The 19,981-nt window shown below is 34.6% G+C and overlaps 1 protein-coding gene across 4 annotated transcripts in view; it reads left to right on the top strand.

Moving 5' to 3' along the window:
* Window positions 1–19,981, top strand: part of zfyve9a (zinc finger, FYVE domain containing 9a) — a 73,736-nt gene that overhangs the window by 44,517 nt on the left and 9,238 nt on the right. For 2 of the 4 annotated variants that reach the window (XR_015478398.1, XR_015478397.1), the window contains exons 10-16: window positions 1,455–1,610; window positions 5,403–5,662; window positions 12,081–12,163; window positions 14,111–14,215; window positions 15,230–15,380; window positions 19,522–19,602; window positions 19,810–19,972. Coding sequence is in view for 2 of the 4 variants with exons in the window: in XM_087240658.1 (XP_087096784.1) it covers window positions 1,455–1,610; window positions 5,403–5,627; window positions 12,081–12,163; window positions 14,111–14,215; window positions 15,230–15,380; window positions 19,522–19,602; window positions 19,810–19,972 (964 nt within the window). In the remaining 2 variants the exon portion in view is untranslated. The remainder of the gene's footprint in view (window positions 1–1,454; window positions 1,611–5,402; window positions 5,663–12,080; window positions 12,164–14,110; window positions 14,216–15,229; window positions 15,381–19,521; window positions 19,603–19,809; window positions 19,973–19,981) is intronic. The other 2 variants (XM_087240658.1, XM_087240657.1) reach the window with 1 other exon arrangement.

The raw sequence follows: 19,981 nt of genomic DNA, 5'->3' as shown, positions 1-19,981 counted from the left end.
AAAAAATTTTAAATTTAAATGTTACCAAAATTAAAAAAAAAACATTTGAATTTTCATTTTTAAATTTTACCATGTCATATAAACACATAAACACTTGTTTGAGGACATAGAACACATTTTGTATTTGCAGTTGTGCGTTTGCGTTTGCAAAGTGGCGCTGCACATGACTGGATGATATAGGCAAGGCAAGGCAAATTTATTTATATAGCACATTTCATGTGTTAAAATGAATTAAAATAGTGTTAAAATAGGTTATAAAAGAATGAAAACGAAAAAACATAATAGTGCGATCTGACGGACGTAGCACAGTGCTCATACAGTAAAGGCACAGCTAAACAGATGTGTTTTCAGTCTTGGTTTGAATGTTCCTAATGTTGGAGCACATCTGATCATTTCTGGAAGCTGATTCCAGCAGCGAGGGGCGTAGTGGCTGAAGGCAAAGAAGGTCGTTTCTGCTTTCACTCACCCAAAAATGCTCTGTTTGCACGATTTGATTGATATCATCGTATCCAAATACTTTATGAATAATATTTTAAACCTCCTCCAGTGTTTATTGTTTTTAGAGAATATCTAAAATCTTTTTTTCAGATAGGCCTTTGTAAAATGAAAGTTTAATATGACTTTAAATGGTTTAATTTACGTATTGTATATACCTACATTCTTATAGCTTTTGTTTGTTTTAAATTGGTTTATTTATTTAATGCGATTTTATTACATCGATATACAATATATCTTGTCGATATACAAGAAAGAAGCTGCTCACGGCTTTAACAGAGCTGTCAAACGAGCGCTCTTTTCCCCGGTCTCTCACACATACAGGCATCTAAACGTGCATGGCATGTATCAGGCACAAACACACCTTTTAAACTTGACAAAAACTCTCGACAAACTTTACTGGCTGCTTTGTCTTTAATATGGTGTAAAGATTATCATGCGTTATTGAAACATCAAGGAGGACGCAGCAAAGAAATGTCACATATTAAATTAAAACTTTATTTTTTTATGCAACAAACTTACATTTAAAAGGGAACACATAAGCAAAAAGACCCCTATTCTATAAGGTGTTATGGAATAGCCCATTTTAGCTAAACTGACCAGCTATATGTTTTTCTTTCCCTTATTTATTTATTTATTTATTTGTTTATTTGTTTGACGCATATGCTCATGTGTGATCGGAAAACTAGGGATCATGGGATGGGATCTTTACCAGACACTGGTAAAGTTTGCCTCTCCTTTCACTCCTTCCCGAAGCCCCAGCTGGTCATCTTTGGCCCAAGGTATTCGGCGGGCCAAAAAAGGCCAGCCACTGGCCCTGAGGAAGCCTCGCTTTGGCCTGATCAGACCCTGGAAGTGACAGTGGAAACGTGACTGGCCCTGGCTCGCTCGCTTTAGGCGCAATAGTGGAAACGCAGCCATTGAGTCATAACAATCTTTTGTGTCATCTCTGTGTGAAGATGTAAATAGGAAGTGCTGGTATATGACAACAAAGGGCATGCATGCCGTGGGCCAGGCTGAGGTTGTAGTGCTCCTGCAGTGCCTCCCTGATGAGAAAACCATTCCTAAGGACATCTTCACCCACTTCGTCCAGCTGTACCGGGAGGCTCTTGCAGGTAATCTGATACGCCTGCGCAGGGGGGTCCTGTACTGGTAAACTGATCCAGACTAAATGAGAGTGAGGCCTAAATAGATAAAATTAGACTGTTCTGCCAGGAGGTGCTTGAAGGTAAAATGAGGCTGCGGGCCCCGGTGGCCTGCTGAAGATCTACTTCAGCAGAAATTGTTTTCCAGGCACAATCCTCCTCTTGTCACCCAATCCTACGTCAGGTCAATGGGTTTAACCACTGAGTAGTGTTCCCTGTTTTTTTTTATCTGACAGCAGTCCTTGTGAGTCTCCTGTCGATGTGTCAAAAGTGCAGAGGCCAATTCAGACTTGTTTAGTCAATAGTGTTATCTGTCTGATCAGGTTAAGTAATCTTTAGATTGCACAGTGGCTAATGCAATTGGAGTGGATATGAAGGAAATAGTTTGCCTAAAAATTAAAATTTACTCACCTTTAATGAATCGAATACTTAAGAGTTACTTTATTCTATTAAACACAAAAGAAGCTATTTTAAAGGACGCTGAAAACCTGTAACCATATTAGAAAAAACAAATACTGTGAACGCCAATGCTTTCAGCTTTGTTTAAATGATCTTATTTTTTGTCACGCTCAAACAAGTCGGGCTGGTTGTAACAAGTAAAGCGTGAGTAAATGATAGAATTTTCAGTGTTTGGTGAACTATCCCTTTAAGAGCTGAAGTCTTACCAAAACCTAATCCTAAAATTAGTAAAACCTCAGTAGGGCCAGACATAATCTGCAGGCATTTTTTACTATTTCTGCTAAGAAAAAAAATCTGCAGATTTATGTGGAATGATTTTGGGAGTACTATAACATAAACCTATTGTATGAAAAAACAAACAAACTTGTATTTAATGTTTACAATACAAATCAATCTAGATCCACCTATTTGGTAAACAAAGCAAGTCTCATATAATATATCTACTAAAAGACAGAAAATATGACTTCATCAGAGCCAAACTGTATTGTAAATAAATCAAATGAACACTTTCATATTAGTCAATAATATACAGAAATTAATTTAAAAGCTAAATAAATATACATTTACACACCTTTACAAATAAATAAATGCTCTCAATGGGCTAAAAATTGATGGATTTCAATGCTTGCAGATTCCATCTAAATCGACCAATAGAATGCTGCTTTTGTGCGAGTTGTGATTTATATGTTGCTACACTGCTGTATAGAGTAAATGAGGCAGCAACTTTAATCGCACATACTTACACTTGAGAAATGGAGGAAGAAACCGATCCAGGTTCTGACATAGACCATGAGTAGTCTTTACTGATCCTTCCTTTAACAAACTGCAGATGAAGTATTCTTTGTAGCATGTAGTTTCCAGAGGCACTCAAACTGATTAAGGCTGGACTAATGCTGAGGTTTCATCTTTGGGTAGAGACTTAATAATATCCATCTGCACATTGTAACTTCATTTGGTGCGTGCGTGCGGCTTTTTGTGTTTTAGAGGGCGGGCCGCAGGATTCAAATCTCCCGAGTTTATGCGAGTAACTACTTGGTTTCATTGTCACGTCACGGCGAAACACCTAATGACTCGTTATCAAGGCGACTCGTTTAAAGCATTATGAGTTGACTCTTTTATAGATGAATCAACAGTTTTAAACACTGTACACCTACACATTTAAGCCTTAGCTGGATATTTCACTTCACTTAGAGCTGTGTTACACACTACATGGAAGGGCATTTTAAAAAACCCATAATATAGGCTCTTTAACTTTTCATTCCCCACAGCCGAATCTCCATTTGTCAGTGACCGTCATCATCAGTCCTATAATCCATCGCACTCCGCTAGTGTCTGAAGGAAAAGTCTCGTTCACGTTTTACTGGATATTACAGTTCATACTTGATATTGTTTTAAGTCGACATCGATACAAACAGGCAAATGATCCGGACGAACAACAAATCGTTTAAACTACTTTGAGTTAAATGTTTTACTAAAAAAAATCGATATTTTAAAACAAAGTGCACTTTCAGATTTAATCCTTAGCAGGATGTTTTCATTCGCCTAAAGCTGTGTTGCACACTGCAGGGAAGGTCATTTTCAAAAATAATAAAGGCTCTTATTCTCTATTTTCACAACACCACAGTATAGCCAACTGTGTACTGTTTGTCCCTGTTGATACAATAACCTACACAGCAACGCGGGATTTGCCAGCCATTTGTTATTAAAGGAAGGATTGGTGAAAACTATGAATGGGTGGGACCTCTAGATTCCTTTGGATCCTGTAAGTGTTTCTCCTTCCTACACAACGTGTAGTGTGATTTAAAATGATTTCCTTGTTTCCTGTAGTTTGCAAAATATGTATTTAATTGTGTGTTGTAACCTGTTCTTGCTCAGCCAGCTGTTATAGATCAGTGCTTGTAATGTATCTTTCAGGTTAAATCTTTATGGTGCTATTCACATTTTGCATTTTCTACACCGCGTTGAAAATGTGCCGTGTCCTTTGCCGTTTTAAATGCGTTTTGTGCTCGTGATTTCCTGCTTTTTGTTGCTATGACCACCATCAGCTGTTCCACACACATGTTGTGTGGTCAATTTTCTAAGATTTGGCTGACGCAAAGGAGAGGTTTGGGAACAAATTAATCACTGAACAAATTATATGGGAGTCGTTGGGATAATTAGGTAAAAATAAATGCATAATATAAGACAATGAAAGTGTTTTTTTGACCCTGCATGCATATCAGACTGTTGTTGGGGACCCCAAAACCAAAATATGACCTTTCATAATGCATAATAAGGGCTCTTTAACAGGCATAGTGTGTCTAAAATTATTATTATGTCATTACAAACTTAACATCATCTGTTGAGAATGAAAGAAGATATTTAGAACAATTGTGGAAACCAAATATTTTCAATTCTCATATGACTTCTATTGTATTGTCCTTTGTGAATATGTCACTGAGGACCAAAACTGTTCTAAGCAGTGATAGAATTATAATTTTGTCGTGAATTATTACTTTATTGCTTTAACGTTATTATTTATCATCAATGGTTGGTAATCTTGTACCAACTACTGTGTATTTTTAATGACCTTTTATTTGCCTTTAATTAAGATCCAGACTTGCTTAAATTTATAGCAATTGAAAATATCATTAGTTGACATACCGATACAGTAAAACCAACACGAATGTTATGGTTCATAACACTGTTAACCAGTGCAGAGGATGCTGAAGTTTAGATATTGCTAAATGTCATTTTGTTTTTTAACACGCCCTGAAAGTGGTTGACTCTCTAACCAATCAGACCAGAGTAATCTCTCAGAAAGAGGCGATAAACAAAGGTAGATCCTTGAACAAACTATTTCAAACACTGAGAAATAAAGTGACACTACAGTGTATATTTGTGAGAAAATGTATGCTTTGTTTTAAACCACTTTATTGTAAGAGAACTCCAAGCTAAATTAAAGGGATACTTCACCCAAAACTGAATATTCTGTCATCCTTTACCTAACTTACAACCTGTTTGAGTTTTTTTCTTCTGTTAAACACAAAATAATTTATTTAAAAAAATCTGTAACCATTGACTTCCATAGTGTTTTTTTTTTTTTTACTATTGAAGTCAATGTTTAGAGGTTTTGAACATTTTAAAAATATATTGTTTTGTGTTCAACAGAAAAATGAAACTCGTATAGATTTGCAACTACTTGATGCTGAGTCAATTGTGAATCAGTTTTCATATTTGGGCAAACTATCCCTTCAATATTAAAGAATACAGAAGCAATACAGTGGTTGAGCTTATCTAAATCCCACTCTTGGTTGTGTGCAGGAAATGTGTTAGGTCACCTGGGCCACTCATTCTTCACACAAAGCTTCCTGGGCAGCAAGGAACATGGCGGCTTCCTTTACGTCAATCCAACCTTTCAGACCCTGCAGGACCTGCCGTTGCCGAACTCGCCCTACCTCTTTGGCATCCTGGTGCAGAAGTGGGAGACCCCCTGGGCTAAGGTCTTTCCCATTCGACTCATGCTCCGCCTTGGGGCAGAATACAGATGTGAGTTTTCTTGATGTTGAGGCCAGTTTAATGATGTAAGTTATTCAAATGTTTAAAGGCGTCTTATTATGCTGTTTCACTTTTTGAATGTGGTAAAAAAATCAAAAATCTCACAGGCCTCAAAGTTATAAAATATATTAAATTTAGAAAAAATATGTATTTTCAAGAAATACAATGAATGGCTCAATGGACTACAAGCTTTGTTTTCTGAGGTTTTACTGATGTCAGTAAATCATTTCAAATTCTGCCAGTAGAAATTACAGGTACAGTATGTAAGGTAGACACCCAGTGGTTGCACTAGGTATTGCACACCTGGATTAAAACACGCAATCGCAAGTTGCCAGATTGATGTCACCAACAGGAGGGAGCCTTGACTAATTGATATTTTAAAAACGGCTTCTATTTTTGTGAAGCTGACCAATAAGATAAACTGACAACGATAACCCTAGGTACATCTCATGTGCTTTATTCAATGTTAGATGCTAATAATACGAGTTTGAATGCTGGTTTACATGACATTTATTGCCACTGAGAGCAGCAGCAGATAGTTCACCTTAGATCTTGAAAATAAAATAAACTATGAAACTTTGAAAACGTTTGAAATTAAACTAAGACTCTAAACTGTGACTCAGTTCAACCCAACAAATACCAGCTATTCAGTATGCATATTTAATAATATTAATATGTAATAATTAGATTATAAACCTTTCCATTTCGTTGTAGTGCAGTAAGTGCACTATTCTGAATGGCTGCATTTAAATTTTTTTTGTGTTTCGTCTGGTGCAAACTGCATATCTGGCTTATCACTGCATCTCTCCTAATGTAGCGTGTTGTTAGGACACAGGGTTAAAATGTAACCTGCTCACTTAATGTTTACATTTGTAATATTTATATTATTTGCCAACTAGTAACTACCTCTAAATCTGCATCTCATTTTGGAGGCCACTACTGTCCACCAGAGGTCACATTTTGGTGGCGGACGCACAATTGGAGAGCCTTTATGACTGACTGACTGACTGAATGAATGAATGAATGAAAAGAACACTGTTTTCCACAAAGAGGTGCTGAAACATAATTTGCTAAACAGGCGTTGGGCAGGTTCAAAAACAGTAAAAAAACAGAAAACAGAAGCTCATTTTTTAAGCATATTTACATGTTTTTTCAGATAAACAAGAATGTTCACTTGGCATGCTTCTTAAATATCTGCAAACATATTATATATTTTTTATGCTTTAGAAGAGTCAAAAACTTGCATACAGTGCCTTTAAAATGTTTTCTGGGCAGGGAGAGGCAAATAAACAATGTCATCACTATGATATGCCTTGCAGTGTTCATGCATGTAAAGTGAAATTTTTAATATTCTGATTCTTAAATATGTGTAAGATATGTGTAACACATTTTTTTGTTTAAACACCTTAATAATGATCATATTACTTGATGAATGATGGCTAATGGGCTGCACTGCACATTAGAGATTAGAGCTGATTAGAACACACTCACTCATCAACTACTCACAAAATGCATGAAAGTAAGTGTCTGTTTAACTGGGAAAAGAATAGAGGAAACTTTCAAGCTTACTAAACATCATGAAATAATATTTTAGTACAATCAACTCTATAAAGGGTCACGAATCTCCAAAACACATTTTTTGAGCTTTTGACAGTCGTATATGTGTCCCATACTGCTAAAAACACTTAGGACACACATTTCACTAAAAAGTGAAAATTGGTTGTTTTTGCATTATTTCGAGCAGATTCGTACTTCCGGTTTGAAACAAATTTTTCAAGCTGCGTCACGGCCATCAGATCTTAGCTTGTATTCCAGCATGTAGACTGGACGCCTCTACCTGGGAGTACCTTATTACGTCTCTGAGTGTGCTGCATTAATGCATGAGTAAAACTTGATATAACAAGTGTTCAGACGGCAGATCGACGACATGTTGTGTTGCCAAAACAAGCGTGCAGAGTTGCTTTTAGAATTTGCTGGGGTGAAGGTTTTGTTTTCATTTTCTCTCTATGAGAGCGCAGCAGGACTCGCATGTGGATTACAGTGCACATGACGCTCAACAACAATAGTCGAGAAACTATGCACAAGCATGGTTGAAAAAACCCTGCTGAAACAAGTGGGTTTTATGGCCCTTTTAACATGAAAAATAGGACTTCTTTAAAAATTCTTCCTCTAGTTTTTATATAAAAACCTATGATTTCTGCAATGGGGAAATGCAGCTCTACATGCAAAATATCATGTAATTTGGCAATATTTGGAATATTAAATAAAAAATAGCACTTTAGAGCCAGCCATTTACATTATGGACTAATGGCTGTGAATATTTAACTCAAATGAGACTAAATATGAAGTTTGCATGCTCCGCGTGTCTGTGTGCCAGCCATTGGCGGAGCTTCATTTACTATACATATCCTCAAGCATGCATGATGCTTGTGGCGATTTTAGTATCTGCTCACAGTGACATAATCTCTTGAGCTTATAACATTTTACAGTTGCATTTAATAATAATTGTAAAAAACACTGTTGTCATGTCAAATACACACACAATCTGAAAAGTCTTTACAATTGCCACTCAAAGTAATAGTTCAGTTTAACTGATTCATATGAATTCTTACAATTATTTTTACATATCATTATGGTTTGCTTATCCGCCGATGACGTTTAGGTTTAGGGGAGGGATTTGGGAGAATGCCTCCTTTTTAAAATTGTTAAATTGTTGTACACTAAAAAATCCTGGTTGTCTTAAATTAAGTTGAATCAAATTAGTCTATTAACTTATATTATGTTAAACTGACTTAAAACAGCTTGCAACTTATAAAATTTAGAACATGATTAACTTAGTTTAATAAGTTATAATGACCTAAAAGCATATGTTGTCAAGACTAATTGATCATACAATTTTTTACAAAGTAGGAATTAAGTCTTTAAATTTGTAAAAATTAGTCACTTTTCAGACAGTAGGTAAAAGAGTAATGTTTCCTCGTGAGATAGCACTGAATATCAGTCACCATTTGAAATGGATCAAAAACGTTTTTCAGAATTTCATCTTTTCAAAGACAAGAAGAAGTACTATTTAATAGTTTTAGGAGAACTTTGATTAAAAGGTGGTTATTCACTTTAAATGTTAACTACTGTGTATTGGCCAATTGCAGTGATAATAATAATCATAATAATAATTATAATTCAAATTATGAACATCCATTTATTTAATGCAGTCCTCAGCATATATAAGTACAGCCCTCACAAATCTATCTTTTAAATTCATATTTTTATGAAGATATACAATATTATATTTGTGCACATACATTAGATTAGTCAGTACTGAAGCTAAATCTGTACTGAAGCTAAATCTGGAGCTTATCTAACAAAAGAACTTATAATAACGGTCCAAAAACTAGTATTACTAATAGACTAGTATCACCCAAAAACTAGTATTACTAGTATACTAGTATCACCCAAATTTATGTTATAAATATTAAATATAAATTTAAAAAAGATAAAAAATCAAGAGAAGCAAAAAAATTGAAACAAAATTGTTGAAATTTTGTAGGTTTTATTTTTTTTTTTTGCAATATTTTGCTTAAATTATAACTGTATTATCTTCAATTTCTAATTATGTTTGGTAAAAAACTACTAAAATATTTTTTTAAACATCTGTTTAATAAATCTGTTTTGTTTAAATGCACCAAAATACATTGTCTATATTCACTGAGAAATGGATTAAAATTTTTTTTTTTTCAAAATAGGGTGTACTCAGTTCTGCTGATCACTGTAGTTGTAAAAAAATAAGTTTTACATTTGTTTTGACTTTATTCTGCAATGTTTAAGTTAGCTTGTTTTTCGAGTGTTTTAAAACTTCCAATTCTGTCACCTATGAGAGAAATTAATAGGAATAATAAACAGTAGAAAACTGTCAAACTAATGGCTCCACAAACAAGTGTGTTCATGACTATACATAAATAGAATAATATAATTAAAGAATATAAGTTTGCTAAATCAAGCAGCATAATGAGCAGTTTTAAACTTGTAGAAATCAATAGAAGTGAAGGAGTCTCAAGCCAAAAGATTCCAATGGCTGCGCCCATTCGTACATGAAGAATAAGGTTTCTTTTAATTTAATTTAAATTACTTACACCAGCATTTGCTTTACTAAAATATGAACATAACCAAGGTCCCTTTAAAGGGAACTAGGTTACCCCTTTTTTCCAAATTTAATACAAGTCTTTGTGTCTCTAGAATGTGTCGGTAAAGTTTTAGCTCAAAACACCCGTCAGATTTTTTTATTATAACATTCGTAAGTTTCTATTTTATAGCTCTGAACATCAGGTTGCAGTTTTTATGTACTGCGCCTCTAAGGCTAGTCCTTCACACCCACGGTTTCCACTTGCCTGTCAGCGTGCCTTAAATCTCCTCCCTCGGGTGCTTTAGACAACACAGACATGAAGGAAGAAGGTCTATCGTAAAGTTTGTTAGAAATACTACAGTAAGAACTTTACCAATGAGTATTTGATGCATTTGTTGTGGAGTTGCAACAAGTCAAAGAAAGAAAGTTTACGCACGCATACATGCACAGAGACAGACAGACAGAGCACGGACACGCACACAGACAGTGTGCGCGTTTAGTTTTGACCTCTTTTTACAAACAATTGTGAAAGGATACAGGTTAATATCCACTATTGTATGGATATCTTTTATGTTAATATACAAAATAAACCTGATTTAATGTTCGCAAACCAGGATTGAAGCATCTTTTATAATTGTTCTGACACGTGGCTGTGCTGATGAAGTGAATCTGAAGTAACTCCTACATCAAGTTGCAGTCGGTCTTAAAACCTCTCCAATTGGTCCACAGTTTTTTTATGTTGTTAAATTGAAAGAAATGGACTGGGTGTGTTTATATCACCCCAATATGTCAGTATATACACTATACCTACACATATGTCTGTCCAAACAGCTTGAAAAGTAGATTTTTCACCATAGGTGCCCTTTAAAGCAAGTCATTTCAATCAGCAGCCATCTTTAAAACACCTCTTAGACAGTGTGCTCGGGCTTTCTATCTGAATAGGGAAACATCTAATTTTCCAAAACAGTTTGACAAGCTTACAATTACATTACATATTTGGGATCAACAATAAAATTAAACAACATCAGTCTCATAAGTCTAGTTTCTAAACGTTCAAATCAATTAAAATTGGCATTTTCAGGTTGCCCGAGCTAATACACATTCACACTCTAAGGTAACGAGATCACGACACCACTCTCATTTATGGCTGTGTTACACATTATCATCCACTGGATAATAATCGTCTGATCGTGCTGCTCTTCTGAAACAATTCACAACTTGGTCTTCATTGTGAATGTCCTACCGAAATAAGCGACTCTATTTTTACAAGTTTGTGGGCATTTGAGTAGTTGCTGTCATGTGATGTGCGTTTGACAGGACGGACTGTACCTCACATTTGTTTAATACAGATTACAAACCAATAAAACATTTTCAAGTATAGTTGGTTTATTTAAAAGTACATATTTCAAGCTTTGTTTGGATATATGTCTTATGTCTGTGAAGCAAGTATTCGCTGAGATTTCAGTTTGTTTGTTGACCACATAAATTGTCATAAAAGCACATGTCTGGTCCAAGCTTTTCCCCTGGAGAAACATCAGTTTATAGCGATCGATGAATGGCTCTTGTATGAATATGCGGGGCTTCATTCACCATATTGACCGTTACACTTTTCCCTATTCAAAATAATACAAGTGACATGTCTTGTGCATTCTATAGTCTTTAACTAAACTATTAAAACAAAGCCCAAGATGGAATGCAAAAAAAATTGAAAACTGGAGGGAAAAAAAAAAAAAAATATATATATATATATATATATATATATATATATTTACTGTAATTTATATCACCTCTTAGCATGGTGAATTGTTTAACCTGAACAGTAAGAGTGGAAGGTCTGTTTTCTGCATCCTGTAAAAAAGCTGTTTAGGAAATGTCTTTTTCTTTGACTTTCTCAGACCGAGCTCTCTGTTCGTAATTCGCAAGCGCAGCCCCCATGAAGAATAAGTTTCCTGCTTAGCTTCTCAAATCGTGAATCCTCAGCCATGATATCAAGCCTTCTTGTACTTTTGAGTTCAGAAGACACGTTCACACTAGCTAAATGTACAGTACTGTGACGTCAAACCAACTTGGGTGCAGACCAAAAGTGCTAGTGTGAAAGCATCCTTTGATGCTGTGAACAGTTATAGTCTAATGTTTAGCAGAGTGTTTGAGGACCGGTTGGGCACAACAGGCCCTCGATTTTTACATTATAGTAATTGCCTTATTATATAATAGGGGCCGCTAAGTCATGCGGAGTGTGAAGCAGCTTATTGTAAGCTTCTGATTTGACTAGCGTGACTTGTATCAGTAGTTTAGCATGTTCTTATTGTGAACTTGTTTTGCAGTTTACCCCTGCCCGCTGTTTAGTGTTCGCTTCAGAAAACCCCTGTTTGGAGAAACCGGTCATACAATCATGAACTTACTGGCAGTAAGTATTCCTATTTCCCTGCATTTTTCTGCATTTAGCACATACACGTACCATAAATAAAAGATTGGGAATGTACAAGACTGTACAGGTTTTGATAATGATTGTTATATTATGATTTTCTGAATGTTGGTTTCTTGGGTGGTTCTGGCCTGTTGTGGATTATTACAACACAAAAAAAACACCAGCGGGTCCCACTTAATGAGTGGTTAATCAAATCATTCTTTCAAAAGATTTGTTCAAAGTGGCAGGTTCATTTTAGAAACAAGTGGTGGTTGTCATAAATCATAAATACTTCAGGGTAAGGCTTTAAAATAATAGCCCATTACTTAATGTATTTGCTAAAACAAACAAACAATTAGTAATACATTACTGACAGTATTATTGGTATGTGATAATGTTAGTTAACGTTATACAAATTCATGTTAGTTCATGTTAACTCACTGTGCATTAAATAATGTTAACAAGCACAAATTTGGATTTCAGTAATCCATTATTAAATGTTGAACTATGATTAATTAATGCTTTCCAAGAGTTTACATACTTGGTAAAAGTAAAGTAAAAATGCATTTTTTCACAGACATGAAGTCACAAAGTGCTTTACAGTAAAATAAAACATATAGTACTTAGCTAAAGTTTGTAAAAACATTAAACTAACATTAACTAGGTAGTGTGCATGCAGGGTTTTAAAAGTCTTACCTTTTAAAAACAAAATGTTAGGTCTTAAAAGTCATAAATTCACTGAAATATTGTTTTGTTTGGCTTAAAGAATTTAAACAAGTCTTAATTTTCCAACGCCCATTTAATCAACAACAATCCATCTAAAAAAAAAATTAACAAAGCTCCATTTATATCTCTATTTACCAATAAGGTTTAATTATCTTCTTTACAATAACATTTGTTTACAATTTTGTTTGTTTTTTGAAGAAAAGTTATTTTGAAAAAAGTATGTACACAACTAGGGTTGTTTTGCATGTTTGGGCACATTAGTTAAAACAGTTGGCTAAGAAATTACTAATTAGAATTGTTTTGACGGGGCAAGTAAAAATCTTTTCAGTTGGATCAAACGGGTTATTAGAAAATATGCTTCATGTTCAGACATGTATATGCCTGAAAGTTCATTCATAATGGTGGTAAAAAGTCTTAAATTTGACTTTGTGAAGCTTGTAGAAACTTACTGAGGGACTATTATTTTAAAGTGTTAAATTACTCAGGAATAGATCACACCACAGAGTTCGACTGAGATGCACAACTGTTTCATACAGTAAAACAGAACAAAATAAATAAATAAAAGAATATTTAATCATGGATCACAAAGTCAGTGTAATGTTGCACAGGTATTAGTTGGAATAGCCAAAAATACATTGAGCCAAAATGATTTTAAAAAATGATGCCAAAAATCATTCATATATTTAGTAAAGATTATGTTCCATGAAGACATTTAGTCAATTTCCCACTGTAAATCAAAACTTTATTTTGGTCAATTTTAACGTTAAAGTATTTAGATTTTATTGGAATCTCGGATTTTGTAGTCTCAGCCAAACATTGCCCTAGCCTAACAAACCATTTAACAGTGGAAAGAGTATTCTGCTTTTGTGTAATGTATTAATCTTTATTTACAAAAATACACAGTGAAGCTCCACAGTCCCACATTGCGTGAAAAATATAAATCCCTCAATGTTAAATTGTCAGTTAAAAAAGTCAATTCAATCATTCACAAACATTAATATTTGAAAAAAAAAACACTTATTTAGTATTTTATTATTTAATAAAACTATATTATTCAACTCACCTATATCATACAGGGATGATTTACTTATAATTATGGAGTTAACGGTTACATGAATTACAGGGTTAACATTTACAGTATAATCATAGACAATAAATATCATAGAATTCTAATGTGATGCCATGTCAACTCAATTAAGGACTTTTCTCACGTGTCTACAGGACTTCCGAAATTATCAGTACACGTTACCGGTGGTGAAGGGGCTGGTGGTGGACATGGAAGTGAGGAAGACGTGCATCAAGATTCCGAGCAATCGCTACAATGAGGTAAATGAAGACTAACACATGGAGAACATCCAACCTTTTTAACATTTTAAACTTCTATCATGTTAAAGGGATAGTTCACCCAAAACTTAAAATTCGGTCATTATTCACTTATTCTTCACTTGTCACAAACCTGTTTCTGTTGAACACAAAAGAAGATATGTTTGAAGAAAGCTGGAAACCTGTAATCACTGATTTTCATAGTATTTGTTTTTTCTGCTATGTAGTTTCTTCAACTATCTCTTCAATATACCTTCTTTTGTGTTCAATAGAAGAAAGAAACTCTTGGAAAGAAACTTGAGGATGAGTTCATTTTCATTTTCGCTTCTGTTTGAAAAGCTTTCGATGGAGCAGAACTTGTGGTGCAGACCTTTGACTAACAGAGATAATTTAAAGCAGGGATTCTCAACCTGTGGGCCCCAGCATTAGTGGGCCTTTGCATTCCTGAGATAGCTAAAAATGAACTCTTAATATTATACTATAATTTTTGGATTTTTTTTTGTTAATTTGCTATCTTAAAATGATTGAAGTAATGCACTTTCTCCTGTTCTCTGATTGATTACTTTAAACTCTGTGCAAAACAGCCTCATGATCGCATCTGTAACTAGTACACAAGTCTGTTTATTCAAAAACTTTGTGTGAAGTAAAAGTGAGTAAAATAATAATAATTTAATATGTAGTAAATATGTTATAGTGTAATATATAATTAAATATAATTTTTTTTTTATAAAATGCTGATAATAGAAAATAATGGAAGGCACTACAAGTGTGTGTGTGTGTGTGTGTGTGTGTGTGCGTGCGTGCGTGCGTGCGTGTGTGTGTGTGTCCTAAAGTGAAAAAGGTTGAGAACCCCTGATTTAAAGCTTACTCTCAATGTTCTTTGTTAGCCACATGCTAATTCATTCAGTTTACTAGAACATTGTATACCCTGAAATTATGAATTAAGTTTTAGGATTTTGCATAACGTTGAAATGTTATAACAAGTTTTTTTTGTCTTTTGACTTTTTCTTTTTTCAGCTTATGAAGGCAATGAATAAATCCAACGAGCATGTGCTGGCAATGGGTGCATGCTTCAACGATAGGGCAGATTCTCATCTCGTCTGCGTTCAGAATGATGATGGTAACTACCAGACGCAGGCCATTAGTATTCATCACCAGCCTCGCAAAGGTATGGCAAGATTACTTGCAAGCTAATCTTTGAAGCTTCTTTTTTCACTTTCATTACGGATCCAATATATTTCTTTAATAATATTTCTCTAAGTAAATAGGAATCATAGAGTCATTTATTACAGGTTTTTTTGATTATTAAGCACAAAAAATTCCACAAATTTATAAACCCTGGCAAACTCATCAGAAAAACCATGGAGTCTTACTAGGGTTATTACAATACTTTAAAACTGGATGACTTAAAGTTGCAGAAGGTAAATTTTACACCCTCTGGTTGAACTAAGTATTGCACTCCAAAATCAAACAACATTTTTTTTTTCACTTTGCCCGTTCTCCGATGAAGCTGCATTCACACTGCAAGCGACTCACAGTGGCAAAACGACTGTTTATTACAATGCAGAGTAAGCGACTTCAGGTGACCACTGTCTACGCTAATGACAGCTAAGGTTGACTACAAGGTGGGCATGTTGAGGAATGTGACAAAGTTGAGAATCCTTTAACTTTACACAAATGAAGTTACTTTCTTGAGCGACGACCAATTGGAGCATCAGTAGCGCTTAGGGGTAGGAATAACAGGTTAACTTATGAAATTATATTATCACTATATTTTGTCCCTGATATTGATATATCACAATATTTGTAAATGAATAAGAAAAAATCCTTTAAAAATTTATGATGCATTTTTTTATTAACAAAGCATTTCATAGAATTGAAACTGAAAATTTAATTTATTGAAATAAAAATCTATTGCTTTCTAGTTTTCTGTTAACTTAAGACACTTATTACGACTTGGCCAACTTATTTGATGTATTTTATGCTTAGACATAGTTTGTTTTTAATGCAAAATCATGCAGTCACAAGATTGATATATTTTCTTCAAGAACAGTAACAGATTAGAATGCTCATAGACGTGAGCATAGACTCCTGTTACCACTTATGATGTCTCCAGCAGTGGAGAACATTAGTTATTTACTTAACAAATAATAAAAAAGGACTTTTAACGTTTTTTTATTTATTTTTTGTTTAACTAATATTTCCAGCCAAAGTTTTCGTAATAGCATCTGACTTTCGCAAGGTCTGCAATGGTTAAATAAACGCAAGGCCTTTCAAATTATATGTTCATGTCTAGTTGATTATCTAATATAAATTCTGGCAGTATGCATTAGTTTAAGCACATATTTCTGTATGAAGTCTGACTGCGGGTACACGCAAGTGTTCTAGTGAACTGAAAGCAGTTCTGTGAGGGAGAAACTACTGTAGCAAAAGATTGGGGGAAACTGGATGTCTGAAACACACAATTGCCTGGTCAGGCTTGAATAGAAGTAGGTATCCATATGCCTGAGATTTTCTCCCATGCAATGGCTCATCTGTCAGTGGTTGTCTCTGATGCATTGTTTATCCTGCCATTACTGGATGTGCCTGGGTGTACTGCAGCCAAAGCAGTAAACTGCTGAAGTCAGTGTAAGACTGATTAATTTATTCAGATTTTTATACATTTAGATAAATATTGTTACATGGCACCAGAGTATTGATCAATATTTTGTCCCAGCCCTAGTAGCGCTTATGTGCTGTAGACCTATACAGACCTACGTTTGCAGTAGATTGTCACAATGACGGACAACACACTTTTTCCTTGATTATTATTGAATTAAGTGTTTTATGTACTAATTCCATTTATATTTAGTGTTTTCTCTGAACAATGTTTACTTTCAGCGGCGCGTAAAACTCATTCACTCTCTGTAACTATCACCATAAACGTTACCTAAGCAACCTCAAGGTGGGAACGCCCACTAACGGTTTCAATCACCATCAAGAGCCACAGGCAGCTTCAAATTTGCTGCTGGTGTGAATGAGGCATAACTACATGCCAGGGATGAACCGATACTACTTTTTTACTAACTAATAAGACTATGAGTATTTTATTTTGTGTACTTGCTGATACAGAGTACCGATTACGATACTTCTTAGATTTGGTTTCAGTGAAAGTCCAATTAATTCAAAAGGAGGTTTTAATTTTTGGCTGTAGTAAGGATGAACACAAAGATCTTTAACAGAAGGCTGTTCCAAGCCAAAAATATGCAGCCATTGTTGATAGCCCTACAAATTGGTGACCTTATCGTTTACCGATTAAGCATGGTCATTTAAAGGGCATGTAATCCTTGCACTGACGTGTCCACAACTTCACACATTACCTTATCAAGTGTGTGCACTATTCTGTGCTTCTGAATGACAGGTATGTAAATGTTTCTGTCATGTTGCATCTGTAGCCAAAATGCTTGGCACTGGAATCGCATGTGGGTCGGATGTTATTAGGACGCGGTGTCACAATGTAACCTGCTCAGATCATTTTTGCGTTTGTAATATTTATAATTTTTGCTAATTAAAGTTCACCTTATATGAAGTCGGTGTCTCATTTTGGAGGCTGCTGCTGTTCTCCAGAGGTCGCATTTTCATACATTGAGGCAGCCTTCACGACTGAAATGAAATATCTTTTCTTTTTTCACCAAGGCAATTCGGGATGCTGAAATAAAGTTGGCTGAACTGGCAGTGAGAACAAAACAAAGATGGATATTTTGACACAACACATTTTTAAAGGAGAATAAAAGTTTTTAACATTGTTTTTCAGATGAACAAAAATGTTCACTCAGCATTTTTTTTAAATATCTGCAATCATGTTATAGTATTTCTATGATTTAGAAGAGTCAAAAATGTACATAAAGCACCCTAAGGTAACAATGATAATAAACAACTGATAATAACGAGTGTTTCTTGAGTTCAAATCACCATATTATGATTTCAAATTGATCATAGTTGTTAAACATAGGCAAAACAAGACTGAAGCAATTATGTTGAATATTCAGCTTTGTATGAATGACTCATTCATGTGTATTAAAATTGCTATATTTATAGATAATTAGAAATTACTATAGATTACATCTATTATATTTCTGTCATAATATTCATGTAGTAAACTGTATTTTACTGTATTTTTTATTTCTATTTTGTTAAATGCTAAAAAAAACAAAATATACAAACATACTACTGGATGGATGGATGGATGGATGGATGGATGATAGATGGATGGATAGATGGATAGATAGATGGATAGATAGATGGATAGATAGATAGATAGATAGATAGATAGATAGATAGATAGATAGATAGATAGATAGATAGATAGATAGATAGATAGATAGATAGATAGATAGATAGATAGATAGATAGATAGATAGATAGATAAAAAGAAAGAAAGAAAGGTCACGTATAGATACTGTATATAAAAGTTTTATAGCAATGGGTTAAGCAACAGACACCACGATCAGGTATATAGATAATCAATGACTCTTCTAGTAACAAAGGTATTCAAGCATTACAATACTTTGTTAAATGTATTAAAATACAAAAATTCATAAAAGCTCCAGAAACTTTCTTAATATTTAGTCACCTTGGAATTATAAGGTTCTATCTGCGTTCTGAATGATTTTGAGATATTGAGCTTAAAAGTTTTTGCATTCCATACAGCAAACAGTATGTGTGTAACAGTTGTTTTTTAAATAAAAAGTCTAAAAATAAAAAGTCTTGAATTGTAAAACTTAAAAAAGAACACCGCATAATGTAATGTATTAATGTAATGTAAAGTTGTCATTTAATAAGAATATGTGAATAACTCAGTTTTGACAAAAATGCCAAATAGAACCTTATAATTTTAAGGTGAGGATGTGTAAATTAGAGCTGCAATTGGATCAGAATATGCTATCAATAATGATATATTATTATTAGGCTAGTTCAGGGATGGGCAAACTTAATCCTTGCGAGCCGGTGTCCCTGCAGAGTTTTGTTACAGCACTAGTCAAACACACCTGAACAAACTAATCAGTGTCTTCAAGATCACTAGAAATCTATAAGCAGGTGTGTTTGATTAGAGTTGGAGGTGAGCTGTGCAGGACACTGGCCCTCCAGGACCGAGTTTGCCGGAAATTCAAATTCATCGGATCCATGATATCTATCATATTGGATATCCTTTTTTCAACTTTTAAAACTTAGTGAAATGCTATTCAAGTTAGAAAATTACATTAATCTCAAAGCGAACGTATATACTTGAAAGAACTTTTTTTTAATTGAATGTATTATTTCCTTTTCAGTGACCGGTGCCTCATTCTTTGTCTTTAGCGGGGCTTTGAAAGCTTCATCGGGCTACTTGGCAAAGACAAGCATTGTTGAAGGTATGACAAAAGACATTTGCAGCCTCTTTCTCTAAATGTAGGACATCTGATCCCTTTGGAGCCGTTTCTAAACTGGACATAATCTCCCTGGTAATGTTTCTGCCCAAAAGTCACAGTTGTACTTTTTGTGCCTGATCCTAATTTCCAAGTGCTTAAATGTGCCGATTTGTGTTCTTATGGGTTGTTCTTATAATGCTTGCACCGCAGATGGTGTAATGGTGCAGATTACAGCTGAAACCATGGAGGCCTTAAGACAAGCTTTGAGAGAGATGAAAGATTTTAGTATCGCCTGTGGAAAAGCTGATCAGGAGGAGAACCAGGAACACGTTCAGGTTCAGTGGGTCGACGATGATCATAACGTCAATAAGGGGTGAGCGCA

The sequence above is a fragment of the Danio rerio genome, chromosome 2, assembly GCF_052040795.2.
Source record: "Danio rerio strain M-AB ecotype USA chromosome 2, GRCz13ab, whole genome shotgun sequence".
NCBI lineage: Eukaryota > Metazoa > Chordata > Actinopteri > Cypriniformes > Danionidae > Danio > Danio rerio.
Note: the sequence above shows the minus strand (reverse complement) of the source record. Positions and strands in the feature narration are given on the sequence as shown.